This window comes from Quercus suber, unplaced genomic scaffold, assembly GCF_002906115.3.
Source record: "Quercus suber isolate HL8 unplaced genomic scaffold, Cork oak 2.0 scaffold_228, whole genome shotgun sequence".
NCBI lineage: Eukaryota > Viridiplantae > Streptophyta > Magnoliopsida > Fagales > Fagaceae > Quercus > Quercus suber.
In genome coordinates this window covers 296,228-318,119 of record NW_027069686.1, presented here as the reverse complement: position 1 = coordinate 318,119, position 21,892 = coordinate 296,228, and the positions used below count along the sequence as shown (strand labels likewise).

General features: G+C 35.0%; 1 protein-coding gene across 1 annotated transcript; it reads left to right on the top strand.

The window, feature by feature from the left end:
• Positions 1-13,571: 13,571 nt before the first annotated feature.
• LOC111988976 (uncharacterized) lies at positions 13,572-14,670 on the top strand. Its single transcript, XM_024020781.2, has one exon. The coding sequence runs from the start codon at positions 13,753-13,755 to the stop codon at positions 14,434-14,436; it is 684 nt and encodes a 227-aa protein (XP_023876549.1). The 5' UTR covers positions 13,572-13,752; the 3' UTR covers positions 14,437-14,670.
• The last annotated feature ends 7,222 nt before the right edge of the window (positions 14,671-21,892 follow it).

Below are 21,892 nucleotides of genomic sequence, written 5' to 3'. Positions count from 1 at the left end.
TGTGTAGCAACTACCAGCAGCAATGTATTCAGCTTCCGCAGTGGATAATGAGATGGAGTTCTGCTTTTTGCTCATCCAAGAGACAAGATTGTTACCCACATAAAAATAACCCCCCGAAGTACTCTTTCTATCATCAGCATTACCAGCTCAATCAGCATCAGAGTACTCAGCTAAGACACCATTAGTGTCCTTGCTATACCACACACCAAACTCAGCAGTGGTATTGACATACTTTATAATTATTTTTAAAGCGGTCATGTGGGATTCCTTGGGGTTAGCTTGATATCTAGCACACACTCCAACACTGTAACTAATATCAAGTCTACTAGCAGTAAGGTAAAGAAGACTACCTGTCATTCCTCTATAAAGAGAGGGGTCAACACTCTTACCTAACAAGTCTACAGTGAGTTTAACATTTGAGCTCATAGGGGTTCTAACAGAACTAGCAGATTCCAAACCAAACTTTTTCACAAGATTTTTAGCATATTTAGATTGAGAAAGAAATATACTTGAATCTTGTTGGCGGATCTGTAATCCTAGGAAGTGAGTCAGTTCTCCAATCATGCTCATCTCGAACTCGGCTTGCATGAGTTTTGAGAAACGATGTGCAAATTCATCCTTAGTCGACCCAAAGATGATATCATCAACATAGACTTGAGCAACTATCAACTCATCATCTTCCCTTTTGATGAAGAGAGTTTGATCAGCCTTTCCTCTTGTGAACCCATGTAACACCAGATATTGTGTGAGTCTATCATACCACGCTCTTGGAGCTTGCTTTAACCCATAAAGTGTCTTTTTAAGGTATAGCACATGATCCGGGAAGTGTGGATCAATGAATCCTTTTGGTTGAGCCACATAGACATCCTCTTTGAGTAACCCATTCGAGAAGGCAGTCTTTACATCCATCTGATATAGTTTGAAATTCAGCTGACATGCTAGGGCAAGCAGAATTCTGATTGACTCCATTCGGGCAACTGGGGCAAATGTTTCATCATAGTCTACTCCCTCCATTTGCGAGTATCCTTGAGCTACAAGTCGAGCCTTGTTACAAATCACATTGCCTTCTTCATCAGTCTTGTTGCGGAATATCCACTTTGTACCGATGATGTGCTCACCTTCTGGTCTAGGTACTAGTGTCCAAACATCATTCTTCTGAAACTGGAGTAGTTCATCATGCATTGTTTCGACCCAACTTTCATCTTGTAGTGCTTCCTCAACTTTCTTGGGTTCAACCTGTGACAAATAACAAGAATAAGACACAAAGTTAGCAACGCATTTGTCAACTGAACGTTTCCTTAATGTGAGTTCATTCATGTTTCCTACAATATCTTCAAGAGGATGATTTAATTTGATTCTAGAGGAGGGTCCTTTTTCTTCATGAGACACAGAATCTGGTGAAGTAGGAGCATCTGCAGAGTTTTTCACAATACTAGGAGTACTTGGAGACACAGGTTCTGGTTCAATAATGTCTTGAACTTCCTTAGGCTCAGGAGGAAGAATTTCTTTAGAGAGTTCCTCAATGCCTTTCTCAGTGCTGGAATCTGAAGACTCATCAATGACCACATTTATTGTTTCCATTACTTTCAGAGTTCTCTTGTTGAATACCCGATAAGCCTTGCTTGTGGATGAGTATCCTAGAAATATGCCTTCATCACTTCGAGAGTCAAATTTTTCCACATTCTCTCTATCCTTAAGAATGAAGCAAGTGCTTCCAAATATCCTGAAATACTTCACATTTGGCTTTCTTCCTTTCCATAACTCATAGGGAGTCTTTTTGGTACCGGGTCTGAAGTACACCCTATTAACCGTATGACAGGCAGTGTTTACGGCTTCTCCCTATAAGTTTCAAGCCACATTTTTGTTATGCAACATGGCTCTGGCCATCTCTTGAATAACTCTATTCTTTCTTTCTACCACACCATTCTGCTGATGAGTAATAGGAGCAGAGAACTCTTGAGATATACCTGATCTTGTGCAAAAAGACTCCATGTATGAGTTCTCAAATTCTTTACCATGGTCACTTCGAATTCGATCAATCTTTAAGCTCTTCTCATTCTGCAGTCTTGTGCACAAAGCCTCAATGTGCTCAGGAGCATCAGACTTGGATCGGAGTAATATGACCCAAGTGTATCTAGTGAAGTCGTCTACCACAACCATGATGTACCTTTTTCCACCAAGAGACTCAGTTCTGGTTGGACCCATAAGATCTAAATGTAAAAGCTCAAATGGTCTGGAGGTAGCTAAAATCTGAGTGCTCGGATGCTTAGCTTTTGTCTGTTTCCCAAGTTGACATGGTCCACACACCACATTGTTCATTCTGCTAAGCTTTGGTATCCCCAAGACAGATTCATGCTTAGATACAATGGATAGATGCTTGTAACTAGCATGTCCCATTTGTTGATGCCATAGTTCTTCATTAGGCAAACGAATGCTATTGCACACTATATCGACATCAGGAACCAATCCATAGCAATTGTCTAGAGTGCGAACCCCACTAATAAGCTTCTTTCCAGACTCATTCATGACAAGGCACTTTCCCTTTGAGAACAGCACCATGAAGTCTTGATCACATATCTGACTTATGCTCAATAGGTTAACCCTTAGACCTTCTACATAAAGAACATTCGAGATGTCTGGCAGTCCTGGTAAAGATATGATTCCTTTTCCTTTAATTTGTGACTTGCTTCCATCACCAAAAGTCACATTGCCACCCTTTTTAGGCTCAAAGATCTTAAAGAGAGATCGGTCACCAATCATATGTCTTGACGGTTAAGATACCATAGACATGTATCCATTACTTTGAAAGCAGACTTCATCATGAAACACACTTCATGCTTGGATGACAGATCAGAGGGAATGGTTCTTTCACTTAACTGCCTTTGATGAGCTAAGCCTTTAACTTTTACTCTTCTCAGACGAACTCCTTTGCACATTTTTACTCTGAGACAGTCTAGTTTCCTTTTAGCCAAACTGAGATCCTTTCCATTATTCATTATAAAAGAATTCAAATAACTTTTAGACTTGTGTTTTCTGAGACACTCAAACAAATAGTGATTAGAAAAACAAGATGTATTTGAAAACAAGGATCTTCTCAAAACAGTTATAGCCATGACAACAGGGGTCAATAGATCAACACAGCAAAGATTAAACCCTAATCAGAGTGTGCCTGCTCTGATTCCACTTGATAGGCCACAATCTGAATGACCCCTAGTGATTAACCCTAATTAATTAATTTAGCCAAGTTTATTAATTAATCAATTAATCATGCAATTTTATGGAAGCACAAACAAATCACCAAAAACTAAATATGCAGCAGAAAATAAATAACACGGTGATTTGTTTACGAATGGGGAAAACCCTAACGGCAAAAACCCCACCGGGTGATTTTCAGGTCACCACTCCCGAAACTCCACTATTATCAAATCAAGCGATTACAAGTAAAGGAATTCCAAGTATCTTACCAACCTACAGTTGAACCCTTACCCCAATACCCAATTAGACTTGATCTGTAGTCACAGTTCCCACCTTTGATGCACGGCTCCCAAGTACGTGACTAACCAATGCGCGGATCCAAGTACGCGACTTCAGAACACCAACTAAGGAAGAATGGTTGGCTGCAAAGTTCTTCAATTCATCCTTTATGATGAATAGCAGGAAGATGCTTGGTTACAAAACCCTACGGTGCAAATACAGAGCAACTTCTTGATGAAAGATGAACTAGGTCAAGAACTTTGTCTTTTGATCACAATTTTCTTGAACAGAGATTGCTCAATGATGATGCAACTTGTGTCACACTTGACGGCTCTTAAAACAATCTTTTTATATGTTTAGGATTAGAAGAAAAGAAGACCCAAAAACATATTCACGGATCCCAAGAAAATTAAATTAGAAATCTGAAATTTTAAATCTCGACAGATAGCAGGTGTCGAGGTAGCTATCGAGAAGGTGTCGAGCTTTAAAAACTTTGCACTTCAGCTTGCTTTTTCTTGGACAGACTTGATGACTTCAACACTTGACCTTGAAACATTGTTTCTTGAAGTATTAAAAACATCTAGAACTACCCAATTACAAGTAGAGTGCGTTTTGTCAAAAGATTAGCCAATTTACATAAAAAAGTGACATATGTTTTTAATCAAGTTAAAACATATATGTCCTAACATGTTGCTATTTTGGGCTCGAGCTTGGGCCTTAGGCAGAAAAGGTTTGGTGTCATGGGCCGAACTGTTGAGTCACAATCCAAGGCCCAGATGGGTCTGGGTGTCACAGTGCTGTACAATATTAAATATTGATTGATTGATTGATTGATTTGATATTAGTTTATTGATTTACTCTCAGCTCCTATGTGTCTTTTCTTTTTCTTTTCTTTATATTTTTATTAAATTGATAAATATATTATATAATATATGAACAAAAGATATAGTATTAATTTAAAAAAATATTTATACCATTGGTTATCTAAGATTATTGCATTATATTTATAATTTTATTTTAGACTATAAAAATGTTTGTGGACACAACTTTTGTGCCATAACTTTTGTCACATCTATAATATATATGATTGTAAATGATGAAGAAAAAGTAGTGAGTCCATGTGCAAGTATGGTTAACGAATTACAATTGCACATATCATCACGTTATAACAATAATTGTGACAAAGTATGTGGTTGTAGAATAATTGTTAGACTATTTTTTTTTAAGCTGAAACGATAGTAGACTTTATTAATGTAAATCACGTTGTACAATAGGAAAGAGAAAAGAGGGGCATTCTTCTAACCAAACAATGACCTCCTCTTTCTCTTTTGCAGCACTAGGTAAAGCTAGTGCAGCACGATTACATCGTACGGGAATACTAGTAAAAGAAATAAAATCAAAACTATCACTAATTAAACTAATGTCTTCCAAGATCCATGCAACCACAAGAGAGCATATTTTGTCAAAATTAATAAAATCCACTAGTTCAGCAAAGTTGCATTCCACTTCCACTTAGAAAAACCAGTACTTTCGCAGAAAAGTAAAGCCTTCCTCATTACAAAAGCCATTGTGCAGAAGGGATTTAAACTCTTATCCACTCGGTCACAAGATGTAGCAAGCACTTCACCTTAATTGCTGTGGATAATCAGACTGAACCCCACTGATGCAAATTTGTTTGACTAAAAAATAGCCATGTTCAACTTGTGAATCGAATCAATCTAAGGAGGCTTCCAAGTTGCTGTTGAAGAAACGCTCACCTACACATTTTTCCGCAGCACTTCCATGAATTTTGATCTATACTTCTCTGCTCGAGCCCATAATTTCTTGTGAGAAGGAGCAATGTTGTCAAAAACCAACTTATTCCTACACTTACATATCATCCAGCACGCTATGCATAAAGTATCAAAAACAGGTGCAGGTAACTTCTTAAGTGTAGCATCCATTGCATCAATAAACCTAATGTTGGAGGGGAACCTGTAATCATTTGATATAGGGAACCGCAGCCAAACGACTTAGGCAAAGGGACATTCCAAAAACAAATGATTACAAGTTTCTGCTTCATCGGTACAAAACATACAAGAGAAGGAATTAATAATCTTCCTGTCAAAAAGTTTGGTGCTTGTAGGCAGACTGTCATGACATGCTCTCCAAATAAATGTCTTAATCTTAGGTGGAATCTGGGCAACCCAAATACCTCCCCAAAAGGAGTGAAGCCGAGAAGGATTAAAGGATAAGGCTTGATTTCCTTTAGTGTTCCTTTCAATTTCAATTTGTAGGAAATATGCACTTCATACCGAGAGCTCATTAGATTTGTTCCTAGTCCAAATTAGAGAGTCATCAAGTCTTTGAAAACTTAGAGGAATGGCTTTGATGATAGAGGCTTCAAAAGGGTAAAATATTGTATCAATGAGTATGTTTTTCCATCGTGGCTGCGGCAATGAAAAGTCCATTAAATCAGCTACTCTTCCTTCAATTGGCAAAATTGTTCTAGGAGAAAGAATTTTCTGATTTGTTTCAAAGAGAAGCCATTTGTCTGTCCAAATGTTAATCAAAGAGCCATCACCCACCCTCCATCGGCTACCTTGAATGATAAGATGTTGCCCTTGATTAATGCTTCTCCAAGCATACGAAGAATGATTAGGAATAGCAGCCTCTAAAAAGGAAGTATTGGGAAAATAATTGGCCTTACAAACTTTGTAGAACAAAGAGTCTTGGTTGTTTAGAAGCCTCCAACATTGTTTAGCCAGCAAGGCTAAATTAAAACATTTTAAATCTCGAAATCCCAATCCGCCATCCTTTTTTGCTAAACATAGTTGTTTCCAACTTAGCCAATGCATTTTCTTTTCCTCATTCTTCTAACCCCACCAAAATTGTCCCATCATTGAATTAAAATCCTCACAAAAACCTATGGGAAGGAGAAAACAGCTCATAGCATACACTGGAATAGCTTGAGCTATTGATTTGATAAGAACCTCTCTACCTACCTGTGATAGTAGCTTGCCCTTCCAACCACATAATCTTGATTGGATTCTACTCTTGATATCTGCAAAAACTTGTTTCTTCCCTCTTACAATAATGGGAGGTAACCCTAAATATTTTTCAAGTGGCTCATTAGCAATAGCATTTAAGAAACGCCTAATGTCCTCCCTTAAAGCGAAAGGAGTATTGGTACTAAAAAATATTGAGGTTTTGTCACAATTTATTTTCTAACCTAATGCAAGTTCATAAACATGAAGAATTTCCTTGATAGTGCAACACTCAGATATAGGAGCATTACCAAACAATAAGCTATCATCTGCAAATAAGAGATGTGTGATCTGAGGACCTCCACGAGAGATGCTAACCCTATGTAACTATCTATGATGAGCAGTGTTCCTCAGTAAAGCCGAAAAACCTTCAATGCATAAAAGGAATAAGTGGGGGTGATAGGGGATCCCCCTGACAAATGTCTCGAAAAGGTTTGATAAAACTTGAAGGAACTCCATTAACCAAGACAGAATAGGATACAAAAGAAATCCCTACCATGATGAGATCAACCCTCTACAGATGAAACCCCATCTTTAACATCAGAGGCTGCAAGTAATCCCATTCCACCCTATTGTAAGCTTTACTCATATCAAGCTTGAGAGCCATGTGCGCAGTGTTCCCTTGCCTTTTAGACTTCATGTAATGCAAAGTCTCGAAAGATATAAGGATACTATCGGTGATCACTCTACCTGCTACAAATGCACATTGACTTTCCAATATAATTTCGCCTAAGATCTTCTTAAGTCTGTCGGCTAGGACTTTAGAAACAAGCTTGAAAATGACATTACATAGGCTAATGGGTCAGAATTGAGACATGAGTTCTGGATTCTTTCTTTTTAGAATCAGGGTGATATGTGAAAAGTTAATGCTTTGCAAAATCTTTCTAGAATTTAAACAATCAAGCACAGCGTTAAAAACATTAGTGCCAACAATATGCCAATACTTTTGAAAAAATAAAGGATTCATACTATCAGGCCCAAGTGCTTTTGTTGGATGCATTTGGAATAATGCTCTCTTCACTTCCTCATGTGAGAAATCAACCAACAACATATTGTTCATATCAGGGGTAACCACTTCATGAATGTGATGAATTACCTGTTGGAAGGAACTAGTAGAAGCACTAGTGAACATTGATCGGAAGTACTTAGCAGCTATCATCTCTAAATTTGTCTGTTGAGTGTGGCAGTTTCCAGATGAGTCTTGGAGTTTTTGGATCTCATTGCTTCTTCTTCTCTGTGAAGCCACCGCATGAAAATATTTCGAATTGTGGTCTCCATCCTTCATCCATGAGATTTTTGAACGCTAATGCTAGTAAGTATTTTCCTGAGCAATTAGCTCATTGAGTTCATCTCTTACGACATTTCTTGCATAAGAAAGTTGTTGATTGGAAGGATCTAACTGGCATTCCAACTCCAAACTTGTAAGTAAATTCCTCTTTTTTTATATAGATTGTATAAGCCCCCTTGCGTTACTGTCAACCCACTAGAGAAGGGCCACATTGACTGCTTTAATCTTCTGAGTTAACCAGAACATTGGAGTACCCCACTGTAGTGTATCCCAACTAGACCTGATAATGTCTTCACAGTTCAGATCACGCATCCAAATTCTTCGAATTGAAATAATCTGTGTTTCTTGAGAGAAGAGTTTCCATCTAATGTATGGAGTTTTACCACCAAAGCCATGTGATTAGAGAAACCAAATGGAATGTGTGACATTTTAGAATGAGGAAATAAATCAAGCCACTCCAAATTATACAACCCGCGGTCAAGTCTTGCATAGACCAGATTCCCTTCGAACCTTCTGTTGCACCATGTAAATTTTGGGCCACTAAAACCCAAATAAAGTAAAGAGCAATCATCTACAGCCCTTGTGAATTCTACAATTTGATTGTATGGTTGAGAACCACTTCACAAAACTCATCAGGATGTGGGATCTCGTTGAAGTCACTAAGTAAGAGCCAAGGAAGACAAAATAACGCATGTAACTGACATAATAAATCCTAGGATTCACCTCTCCATGATGTTTCAGGATGTCCATAAAAACCAATAAAGTGCCAAATGACACCATTCTAATTTATCAGAGCATCAATATGGTGTGGAGAAGATGTTTGAACATCAACATCCACATTATCCCACCACAAAAGGGCTAGGCCACCCCCCAATCCGATTCTAGGTACTTCAAATCCATTCTGAAAATTTAGTTTTCTCTTCAATCTTCTAAAACCATCCCTATCCAGCTTAGTTTTAGAGAGAAAGAGAACCTTGGGGTCTTCTTCGCTTATCAAGCAGCGGAGCTCTTGTACTGCCTCTGGGATCTCAAGCCCACGGTAGTTAAGGCTTAAAATTCTCGTGTAGGAGAGGGAGAGGAGAGAGCATCCCCAATGAACAAATGTTGACTTGCCTGATTATCACACTCTACAGCTAATTTTTTTAGAACTGGTGACCCTTGCTGTGAGCAATTAGACTGAGAATGTTTTAATGAATGTGAGGGGCTTTCATGAGCTTTAGTTGATGAAGGATTATTGGATTGTCGAAGGATTCGCTTCCAGGAGTGTAGAGATGATTTTTTGCCCGGATAATCCTCCACAATAGATGGGGATAATTCCATCTTAACATCACAGTTTGAAAAATCCCCACCTAAATTTTTTGAACTTATCCCAACCATGTTTTGTTGATTTCCTTCCAACAACAGATTCCTTTCACTCAAGGATTGTGGCTTAGGAAGCAATTCCTTCCCCATACGTATCAGAGAGGTTTTGGTTGAATCACTAACCTCAGTAGAGGTAGTATCCAAATAGAGTCCCACTGTGATTGGGATCATCTCCGAATTTTTGGATTGTGGAATTTTATTCAATTTGAAATTTGAATTCGAAAGAGGGATAGGGATTGCGGCATTATTGGAATTTGAATTTAAATTAGGATTCCATGATTTCGAATATACCTATTTCTCCGAGATCCTTGAAGAGTCATCCAACTGAGAGATAGCTGTTTTTGAAATTAGCTTTCCGACCAGCGAGGGTTTAATCATTTGTGACCAGTTTGGGGAAGAAGTTCTTTCATCATCCTCCGCTTCTAATATCAGAATGTCCTCATCAACTCCATCACCGGTTTTTGGATGGTTGAAAGATTGTTTACCTCGACTGCTTCTTGGACCCATTGCTCGAAGCCACGGTCTAAATTGATAGTCCTTGTCATCCATCGAAAGACACCCTTTCCTGATACTTGACATTCACGCTCTCGGTGTTCAAGAATTCCACATTGGTAGCAGAAAGTAGGAAGTCTCTTGTATTTGAAATAAATCCACCCCTTGTCAATGTTTTCAATTTGAATTATCTTCCCTCTCATCAATGGTTTTGTAATGTCAATATCTACCCTTATACAAAGGACAGGGCCCCATGCAAGGCCTCTCTTAGGTGCATCAATTAAAAAATCTCATTGGCAATGTGGTTACCAACAGAAATATTCATGCTTTTTATAGGGATATTGAAGACCCTGATCCAAAAAGGAGATCGTTGAAATTTGACATTACTTGGACTAAGATCATCATCAAAGGGTTTCAAAAAAACCAGTCTCTTGTCAAAAGACCATGGACTTTTGTCCAGAACATCATTCATGTGCTCCTCAGTGACAAAAATTGCCAAAAATAAATTGCTCCCCATTTCTTTGATGGTTACCCGATTACGACCTCTCCACAACTGTTGAAGGGTGGACTTGAAAGCCTCCTTGTTAAAGTCTTTATTAGTCTGTAACCTAAACAAAAGGCTAAATTGAGCTTGTTTCTTTGATTGTGCTACATCCTGAGAATTGACTGACAATACTCCTATTTCCTCTTCAGAGAGACTAAATTTCTTCCAAAGTTCTTCCATAGACGAATCTATATAGGGGACTAAGAATGGTAAGCTGAAACGAGCAAAAATGAAAGGGTTGAATGTGGAAGAAATTATGAAATAGGTGATAGTAAATATCAAGGGGGTGTAAAAGAACAAGGAGAAAGGAGAAAAAATAGAGGTATGAGATCCAATACTAGGATCAAGAGGACCTAATCAAAGAGGTTGGAATCTTGCGTTTGAAAAAACACAAGTTAGTAGCTTCTAATGTCCACGACTACTGAGAGCCAAAGAGAGAGAAGTTGTTTATTGTTCAGGGTTATTGTTAAACTATTATTGATTGTATAGATATTGCATATGCATAGAAAAAAAATATATTAATCGTCTTATTTTTTACTCAGCCCCCCAAATATAAATTCTTGGCTCCACCACTAACATTAACATTATTCTTCCCTTATATTTATGGTGGAGTCCACAAATTAAATTCATTATGGAGACTTGAGTTCACCATGAATATGAGAGGGTGGAGTACCAAGTCACCATACTTCAGGAATATCTAATAATTTTCCGTCAAGTCAACCAAACAACAATTTTTATGTAGGTTTTTTTTTTTTGGTAAAAAAAATTCTCTAATATTTATTTTTTTAGATAATAAATTATTTATTCAAAAATTTTCTTATGTTTTTAATTAAGTTTTAATATTTAAGTTTTGTTAATGGGTAAAATACTACTTTGGTCCCTAAACTTTAATAAAAGTTTTTTTTTTTTTTTTCATCCATAAACATTAAAAAGTTCATTTTTAATCCCTAAACTTTATAAAGAGTTTTTTCAATAGTTTAGAGACAAAAATAGGGACAAAAAAGAATTTTTTTTCAATAGTTTAAGGATGAAAAACAAACTTTTAGTAAAGTTTAAGAATATAAATAAAACATTTTCATTAGTTTAAGGACGAAAGATGAACTTTTCAATAGTTTAGGGACGAAAAATGAACTTCTTAAAATTTAGGGATGAAAAACAAATTTTCGATAGAATTTAGAGACCAAAATAGTATTTACCCTATATTTTGTAATAAGTTTTTACCAATTTCAATTTTTAAACACTTTTTTTTGGGCTTATATAGTCAATAATCGTTATAATAAAATTTTGAATTACTACCATTGTTAGCTTTCTAATATAGATTCAATTAATTTTTATATCATTATCTGTCTTTTTTAAAGATTTTTCATATCTAGTTCAATATTTCTAGTATACAATTCTAATAATAAATAAAAATTATATACAAAATAAACACTACATATCTTCAACATAATAATAATAATAAAAAGTAAAATATTATAATCTAATTTATCAAATGCACTATTACAATTCCACTTAATAATATAATCACTCAACAATCTCAACTTGTCAAAACAAACACAAATTCAATATATAACTAGATAAATTAATACCAACTAAACCAAGATTAAGTTTATATAGATCAATATATAATTTTTGAAAAAAAGATAAATTAAAAAAAACTTTAATTTACTTTAAAAATGAGTTTTAATTTGCCTTGAATAAAGTGAAAGGATTTATAGTTACTAGACAAACCCCAATTACATGACATGTCAATTATGATAATTTTAGTTAATATTGACTTAAAAAAAGATCAAATTTTAGCATTTTTAAATCTATATTATGAATATGCAGTTGAGATTTCAGCGTTTAATTTGAAACTAATATTAAACTTGAAATTTTATTATGTAATTATTGTTATATTCTATAGCCTATACACGAAATTTTCAAGAAAAAAAAAACTATTACATGAAGAATTTAAGATTATTTTATCATTTTCCCCTTTCAATAAAAAGTCATACTTCTTCTTCTTCTATTTTTTCCAAACTTTGTTTAATTTTTAAAAGGTTTTTTTTTTTTTTTGAAACTATTTTTAAATGTTTTGAATCTTAAAATCGTTATTAAAATATATGAAGGTTTTAATCTCATTAATTAATTGTTTATACTTTATGAAGTAAGTACAATGTCAATGTCAATCGTTCTAACTTTCTAAATTAAGCATTTGTTTTCGAGTATTTACACGCAATGAGATCTTATAATGGCCAGCTATGCGCGCCACGTCAGGAGAGAGTTTGAATATGCTGATGTGTAATTGGCCAGGCTTTGTGAATTGCAAGCCGCGGGCGTGTAACGTGTTATGGTGAGGCACCGACCAACTTGCATGCATTTTCCACAAGTTAAGCTTGTGTTTTGTCTTTGTCACTCACGAGTCACGCCCTCTTTAGTCACTTGCTGGGGCCCACTTCCCAAATATATTTACTTTTATTTTATGCAATGCAATTGTATAATTAATATCTTAAATTTTACATGTTATTTCTATTGTCTAAAAAAATTAAATTAAATTCATGTAAAATGTGATTATTTCATTACTTATTATTAAATAAGAAATTTAGAATTGAAATGTGACTATTTCTTATAAATGCTTTAGTTTGATAAAGTAGTAATCATTATAGTATATATATAAAAAAAAAAAAAAAAAAAAAATAAAAAAAAAAAAACTCATAAATTCGAATTTTATTGTATTTAAAAAAAATCACAAAAATTTGAGGGTTGAATAGATAAGATTTTACCACCAAATCATGCTAGATTTGATCATCAGGTTTTTAAGGGAAGCTAGATTTTTGATGATTTTGATTAAATGTTGATGTGGAATATTGCGTGCTTATCTACTATTCTATTAAAAGACTCTCACTTATTGTAAATTGCTGAGTCAGTAATCAATTTCTGTTTAAAAAAAAATTAACTCAATAATTTTAAACAAGTATAAGTCTTTTAATGAAATGGTAAACTAAGTTATTTGTCCACTAAGTGAAACTTATAATTTCTCAAAATTAAGCGCGCAATCTTCACTCTTCAGCATATATTGCAAAGTGCACAAACTTCGTGTGTTCAACTCGTGGACAAACACTATTTACACGTTCCATTTCAACCAGACCACGTTCCGTTCCATGCTGGCCACTCTTCTCTCCAATACGGTAGATTCCACTATAACCCACTCAACGCACCCAATACATTCTCTCATCCACACACGAAAGGCTGTCAATCAAATAATTTGGAGTATCTAACGGCTGAAATCAAAGGTTGCAACAGATTCGAATAGCACCACAAAGCAGACAACCAGGATGAATGTGAATTTCGTCGCTTCTTCCACCAGCGTAGCGTTAAAGACCACGACTCTTCAACATTGATGGAGTTGAACAAAACAACACGAACGAAAGTCACTCAATCCTAACCAACCAAGGCAGCCAAATTATCCACACTTTAAATACGATACAATAAACCCCTCAAACCAGAAAAACACGTTTGCGTTTCTTGGAGGCAAAAGCGCAAACACATTAAATACAGAATCTTTGTTGGCCATCTCTCATCGTATGGCTTCCACTACTTCGTCTAATCCCAATCTGGGTCTTCGTTGTGGAGCGAATCGTGATGGTTTTTCGAATCGATTGGGTCAAGGGCCGTGTTCTCTGGCGATCAGGAGCAACGACGCCGTATGGAGAGGAATTAGACGAAGAGGAAGAATTTCGATGTCGATGACGACGGCGAAGACTGGTTCAAAGAAAGTGGAAACGATAAAGAACAGCGAAAAAGGGAAACTGGGTCATGAAAAGCTGGACGAATGGATGACAAGGTCGGTGGTGGAGATCGTGAGGAACCTAAGGTCGGCACCGCTAATGGTACAAGTACACGCAGAGAATAATAGTAGTAAGATGTGGTTGGAGACGGAGAAGGCGGAGGAGGAGAAGTGGGGAATGGTGAAGAGAAAGTGGGAGAAAGGAGAGGCTCCAATGCCGAATGGGCTAATATTGGTGGAAGAGCTTGGAGAGGTAGAGAGGAATATAGAGAGTGAGAGGGTGTGGGGGATAGTGGTGCAAGGGAGAAAGGAAGAGTGTGGTGGTGGACCATTGTGTTATTTGTTGAAGACAACAAGCGTTGCGTCTGGGTTGGGAATGTGTTGCACCCACTTCTGTTTGGTTCAGGTGAAGGGGTTCAGGGAAAGCGCTGAGTCACAGCTCAAGAATTCTTGGTTGGTGCAGGCTGCCTTCTCCCCATGATTTCGGATTTCAATTGTATATTTGCACATAACTATTATTCTTTTCCTATCAAAAAAAAAAAAAAACTATTAGTATTCTTTATTTGCTGGCCAGGAGCGCCTGCATTGTTTTTTATTTTTATTTTTTTAAGGTTAGTTTGTGACTTTTAGAATAAGTTACAAATTACAGGAAGTATAATCTGTTGCAACTTGGAATTGCGATTTAGGATTAATTCGATTGATCTATTTGTTGCTACTCTTTTGTTTTTGTTTTCTTTTTTATTTATTTATTTATTTGAGATGATTAGAAATTTAGAATATATTTAAGTGACCTGCAGCTCGAACTCCTCCTCATTGCTCTAGCCCTCAAGCACCCGCTAAAGCACTTTATTGTTCTTTTGGTGATCTATTTGTTTCAATTCATGGTGTTTTTCGATCAGGAAAAAATCATGGCTTTTTTTTTTCTTACCAATAAATATATAATGTGTGCCCACACAATAGTATACAACTTTTGGATAAAGTTTTATTGGGAATTGATTTTGACGGATAAAATTTTTCCAAAAATTGATACCAGTTTTGGATAAAATTTTATCAAGAATTAAAAAAAAAAATTGACAACTTTTTCAATTTCCAATAAAATTTTTTCAAAAATGGATTTGTGGTAAATTCATGATGTTTCAAATCATTGATTTGTTTGATCTCTATTTGTTTGCAACTGAGATTGGATATGGTTTGGTCTTGGGCCGGGGATTGCTATTACTAACACACAATTCAAAAGATAAAATTTTGGGCGTTGGCATAGATGTAGACCATTTTTTTTAAGAGATGCTACGTCTACAATATTTTTACAACATTTTTACAACAAATCACAGGTGATTAGTTGTTATTGGTTCAAATTTGAAATTAACACTAAGATTATTTTTTTGTCCCAACAATAACAACCAGTAACATCCTGCCACTTAGGATTTGTTGTAAAAATGTTGTAGACATATCATTTTCCTTTTTTTTCCTTTTTTTGGGGAGAGATAATTACGACATACTCGAACCCTTTCTTCTCTAGATCCCAAACACTTTGTGCATAGGAATGTGTCAATTCAATTAGTGGCAGAGCCAGGATTTTGGTTCAAATGGGGCAAAATTGAAAGACAATATTTAAAGTGAAATGAACCTAAAAAATATTAATCGATAATAATAAATAAATAAATAAACAATTATAAAAAAAATAAATATATTTCATATCATTAAAATAAATAAACAAAAATAACTAATTCATAGTTACTACAAAATTTACAACAAAAAGTTTATAAATTGATGTGGTAAAAATGTGATTAGTGTTGCTTAAACAATATAATGAATAGATGTTTAGAATTATTTTTTGTGATTGATGACGTGCCAAATTGTAAGATATAAGTAGTAAAATTTGTAACATCTTTAGCATCACTCAACAATAAAATATTGTGAAAAACAATATAATGAATAGATGTTTAGAATTATTTTTTGTAATTGGTAACATGCCAATTTGTAAGATATAAGTAGTAAAATTTGTAACATCTCTAGCATCACTCAACAATAAAATACTGTAAAAGTATCATTAATAGTGAAAATGGTAAAAATAATGATAGAAAAGAAAAAATAAAACAATTGTGAAATAGGTGTCAAACGTGCAGCAAGACAAAATCTACATACAAGAACAGCGAAATAGGTGAAAAGGTAACATGGTTTGATGTTTGAGAAAACTATTTTTTACTTTCTTTTCCCTGTTAGAGTCACTTTCAAGTTTCAACCAAGTGGGAGTCCTTTTTTTTGTTTTTTTTCTATGCCAGTGAGTAACTATTTAAGATTACATGGACAAGAAAATTTTAGGAGGAGTCAGAGGGGGCAGGTCCACCCCCCCTCCAGGTCCGCCCCTGAATTTCGCTACAAAGCCTTTGACTGTTGGCCATTTTTAATGAGATAGCTCTAGTCCAATACATTTACCTATTCTTAAACCAAGACACAGCCCGAATATAGGTATTCTCAAATTATTTATTTCATGTTCCAACTTCCAAGCATCAAATTTAATTCACTTCGTATAATGTAAGATGTATGATATATGTAAGGTTTGTATCAATCCTAATTTGGAAGCATTTTGTTGTTTTTGTAATTTTGCTGATGAGTATTGCACTAGAGTGATGTTTGACTTTGAGTCACATGTTTTAGCGAAAAAAATGTTGCGTTATGATTTGAATAGCCCTAACGTACCCAGGGCTGCCCCAAGTTTAAATCAGCAAGGTTGGCGACCACCCATTTGAGACCATTTTTTGTCAAAAAAAATAAGAAAAAGAAAATGAGTGGCGTTTGACGTCTTTTTCCGATTTGGCACGTGTTTAAACTAGATTGGGCTTTCTTGTTAACCCAAATTTAGTTTTGGGAGCTGAATTTGCAACTTGCTTTTACATCAATGGTGAGGAAGGCTGGTGGTGCGTCTTTGAGGAAGCTCTCAACAAATCTGCAAAACAATGGAAAAACTTCAGCCAAAGTTTGGAGAATTGGGTGTTAGCTTCAAAGGCAAAGGAAAGATGACAGTAGTCTGATGAAGGGAAAAAATGATCATCTTTTGTGCACTCAGTAAAAGAGATAGGGAGTAATATAACAATGGAAAGGCATAGTCATGGTAAATAATTTCCTCTTTTATGAAAAGTTTGAACAAGAAAAATATAATGCTCATAAATGAGGATTAAATATGATGCTATATAAATGCATATAATTCATTACACATATAAATTCGAGAAATATTATGTATACAACATTTTCACTACAAATTTTAAATGGTAAGTTTTTATTGGTGCACAAAAAAATAATTTTAGTGGTGAGTTTAAATTAAAACTAATAACAACTTACCACTTAAGATATGTTGTGAAAATGTCATCTACTGTAGTAAAACTAGCTTCTATTTAAATTCAATTGAAGTGGTTGCTAAATATTTCCAAAAATAATTTGCTAACGTCTTTTTTTGTATCAAAGCATTTTAGAACTCTCTCTGGTCGAGTCTTCAGAGTTCAGACACTAGGTATGCTCTCTCTCACTCTCTTGGTTGGCTGATGATTCATATGGTTAACTTGCTTGTGTGATATAATTCTGCTATGCAGTTTAATAATAATTCGTTCAGTTAAGTTTTTCATAGATATGATCGAATAAGAAGATATGGGATTGGGGAATCCTATATCATATCAAATCTATGTAATATAATCTATTAATTAATAGAAGAAGATATGCGATTGGGGATCTTTTCCAATTTTCTTTTACTTTTGTTTTAGGATGCATCAAACTATGATCTGAATTCATGCTTTGATAGACACGGGTATTGTAGCCCTAATTTTGTAGGAGTGTGTATATATTCTTTAAAAAAAAAGTATATAAATGTTTTTATCATCTATAGAGAGAGATATTGGTATTTTTTATATAGCTTAGGTACAACAGTACAACTACTAAAATATAAAATTTTGTTAGATAATTCAATTTACCCTTATGTGCGATATATGATCAGTGCATACTGCATAGTACACTGTACACCAAGTGTTTCAAATAATTTCTCAGTATAATTAAAACCAAAATAGTGACAAAGCTAAAAGTATGCATAATGCATCCTCTCTCTTTCCTTTCTTTTCTTTTTATTTTAATTTTTTATGCATTCTAGTGAAGACCTTTGAGGGAAATAAAAACCTTTAAGTATGGGATTGGAAAATCTATTTAAATCTATTATTATTATTATTATTTAAGGTGGCTTTTTTTTTTTTTTTTTTTTTTATTTATTGTGCACGTAAGTATTTGGATTTCTGTTTTAATTGATTTCAAGCTTTTTGCTTTTTGCTTTTTTGGTTTGCTCATGTTATGTGTTTTAACTGGGTTATGTGTACTTAAGTTTGGATGTTTTTTGAACCTTTTTTTTTTTTGGGTTAAGAATTATGGCAGATGTGGACTATGAGAAAGCAGTCATTTCAGACTATGAGGAATACGATTCCAAGTTTAAAAATTGAAAAAGCCAAACTCAAATCTGATCTTGAAAAACAAAAAAAAAAAATTTGAACCTAAGCCCGTGAATTATATGTGTGGGGGGAAAAGGGGTCAATCCAACATAATGGGCCGAGAGCCCATATGAGAGCTATTGTGCGACCGAAAATAATGAGATGGTAAGGGCAAGGCCCATCTGGAAGTGGGACCTTCAGAGGGAAGAATGATTACAATCCGAAGAGGTCATCTTCTGCCCGAAGAGGTTATAGTCCTCTGACGAGAATAGTATAGATCAATTGGACGTATAAGAAGTCAAAATGATCTTCCGAGGACTCCTCCTAATCAAGATAAGTTCTGAGTACACTGGGAGACGATAAGGATGAAGAAATATCTAAGGGGAAAGCTGCTACCACCGTATTTAATGTTCTGTAGCAACTTTTCTGGCCGCATTTATGTGGAAAAGACCCCTGAACAGTGTATCCTCACCTACCGCCACTCACACAGAGCTGAAGAAGATGCTTGACGTGACACATAATCAAGTAGGTTCACGGATGAAGTACAAGTGGACGATGAAGATGAAGAGAAGGGAGGTTATATAAGAGAAAGAAGCCCCTAACGCAAGGGGGTGGAGAAAAGAAAAAGAATAAGAAAGAAAGAGAGAACTTGACTGTAACCCTAGTACCTTTGTTCAACAAATAAACAATAATATAGCTCTTCGGATTTTCAGGCTTTACGTGTAAATTCATGTTGGCTCGTGTTTGAAAGTTATGATTCGTTGTTGTCAATTCAATACTTAACCTAGCTCTTTCACCCACACTCTACAAATTTATTGTTTTGGGCTTGGGCCACAAATCCTAACCCTACAATATGATACTGGACCCAATATGTACAACATTTGATCCCGAAGAATCTTTAAAACAATGCGAAAAATTTATGGAGTCATCAGGTTATAGTGTCAAATACTATCAGCCCAACATTATGAGGTATGTTCTCTCTCTCTGGTTTGTGTATAGTAGTAGAAAAAAAATGGGGTTTAATCAACTTAACTTGTTTGTTGACATTGTTGTGCAGCTTCTTGAAGATGAACACAAGAAATATTCTTCCTACGCATGAATGTTGATAACATGCTACAATTAGGGGTGTGCAGCCAACCCATCAACCCGTCAAAACCGATCTAATCCAACTTAACCCGCCAGGTTGGGTCAGTTTTAGGGCTTGGTGGATTGGGTTGGGTTACAGTTTTTTTTTTTTTTTTTGATAGCGGGCCGGGTGGGGTTCGGGTCATAAAATTCCAAATCCGCCAAACCCACCCCAACCCACCCATATATTTAATATATATTTAAATATATTATATAATTAATAATTTTTTAAAAAAATAACCATCTCTTCCTATCCCACATAAAAGCCAATTAGTTCACATAAATCCTAGTAAATTACTATTGTTGTATAGTCATTAGTATTGTTTACCTTTAAGGAGTTACATTGATACTGATATTTAGGTTTTTTTTTAACATATTTATATTTATATTTTTTTCTACTCAATTTAATAATAATAATAATAATAATAAATTGTCCAACCCATAGGTTCAACCTGACCCATGTGGGTTGAGTTGGACTTATGTGATGAGTTGGATTGGGTTGGGTTGAATTTTTTTTTAACCCACTGTAGTGGGTTAGGTCAAAAAATCTCCTTAACCCGACCCATGCACACCCTTAGCTACAATGAAGAGAAGGTTTGCTACAATGAAGAGAAGGTTTGTTTTTTCTTCTCAATATGTATTATGGTTAGTGGTGGAGGCTGATTTTTTGTTTTTGTTTGAGTAAACAGTAATACTTATTAGAACACACACAAAAATAGTAATATTAGTGTTTTAAACTAGTTTTATAATGAAAGGTTTTGACTTTTTGTTGATTTCCTCTACTTTGCTTCATAATCTTCAGAAATCCCACATTTTTCATGTTTTAATAAAGACTAATTTATGTTTTTCAATTGAATTTAAATTCTATAAAATTCCTTATAAAACTTCCTATAATTGTAGATTTAGAATGAATACCCCAAGAAAAATCATTTGATTTAAGATAAAGTAAATAACTTTCACTTTTTATGTACCATACATAACATATTAATTTATAATATATGAAGAGTAATAATAATCATACCAAATGAAATACAATTTCTTTCGTTTTTGGATGACAAAGAATTAAGAACTTGTCCCAACTCTTCAAACAGAAAATACGCTTATAACTCTTTATTAATCGTTAACCATGAACATTTGATGTAGAGTACAAATTTTGAGTTTGTGAGACTTGCGAACGCGATGGCAAACCTCGTTTGTGGGGTGAGTTTTTGTATTCGTTTCCAGGCAAAGCCCATAGTGCCGATCCTGCGACAGGCTTTGAAGGTTTTATGTTTGAGGACTTGTACTGCCCTGGTAAAGTGTGGCCTCGTAGTCGTCGAATACTAAAGCCAATGGAGCTCATGGAGGATGAGGTCGTAGTTTCAAATTCTGGATATCACGTTGGAAACTAAACTCAAGCTGCTGGATTATTAACTTGATCCTTATTCTATTTTTCTCTTTTTTTCTTTAAGGTGCTGTTTTGGTGTGGAATTTCTGCTACTCTCCTAGATCTTATTTTCAGTAAAAGGACATTTATAAAGATTGAATTTTTTGCATTATCTGCAAGAGGAATTGATGAGTAGTTTTTCAACTATTTTACGATCTATGACACTGCAGTCATCCACCACTAGCACATAGGATTGGTGCACATTTTCCATCATCCCCTTTGTTGAAGAAGAACCTACAGAACCAGCTGCATCCGTATGTTCCAGATCTAAGAAACATAGAGCTGGAGACCTTGACAGAGTCACTAAAAGAGAGAGTGTGTGTGTGTGTGTGAGAAGTATCAACTTCTCAAAAAAAAAAAAAATTGTAATGCAATATTGTTATAAAATAAAAGAAAGTAGTATTTGCAAGAAATATAGCAAAAGGAGAATACAGCTTTTTCTATTCATCCACTTTACTTTTGTATTGCAGNTAATAATTAATAATAAATTGTCCAACCCATAGGTTCAACCTGACCCATGTGGGTTGAGTTGGACTTATGTGATGAGTTGGATTGGGTTGGGTTGAATTTTTTTTTAACCCACTGTAGTGGGTTAGGTCAAAAAATCTCCTTAACCCGACCCATGCACACCCTTAGCTACAATGAAGAGAAGGTTTGCTACAATGAAGAGAAGGTTTGTTTTTTCTTCTCAATATGTATTATGGTTAGTGGTGGAGGCTGATTTTTTGTTTTTGTTTGAGTAAACAGTAATACTTATTAGAACACACACAAAAATAGTAATATTAGTGTTTTAAACTAGTTTTATAATGAAAGGTTTTGACTTTTTGTTGATTTCCTCTACTTTGCTTCATAATCTTCAGAAATCCCACATTTTTCATGTTTTAATAAAGACTAATTTATGTTTTTCAATTGAATTTAAATTC

Bases quoted from the DNA above. Each gene is read 5' to 3' on its own strand.
- LOC111988976 (XM_024020781.2), top strand. From the start codon at position 13,753: ATGGCTTCCACTACTTCGTCTAATCCCAATCTGGGTCTTCGTTGTGGA.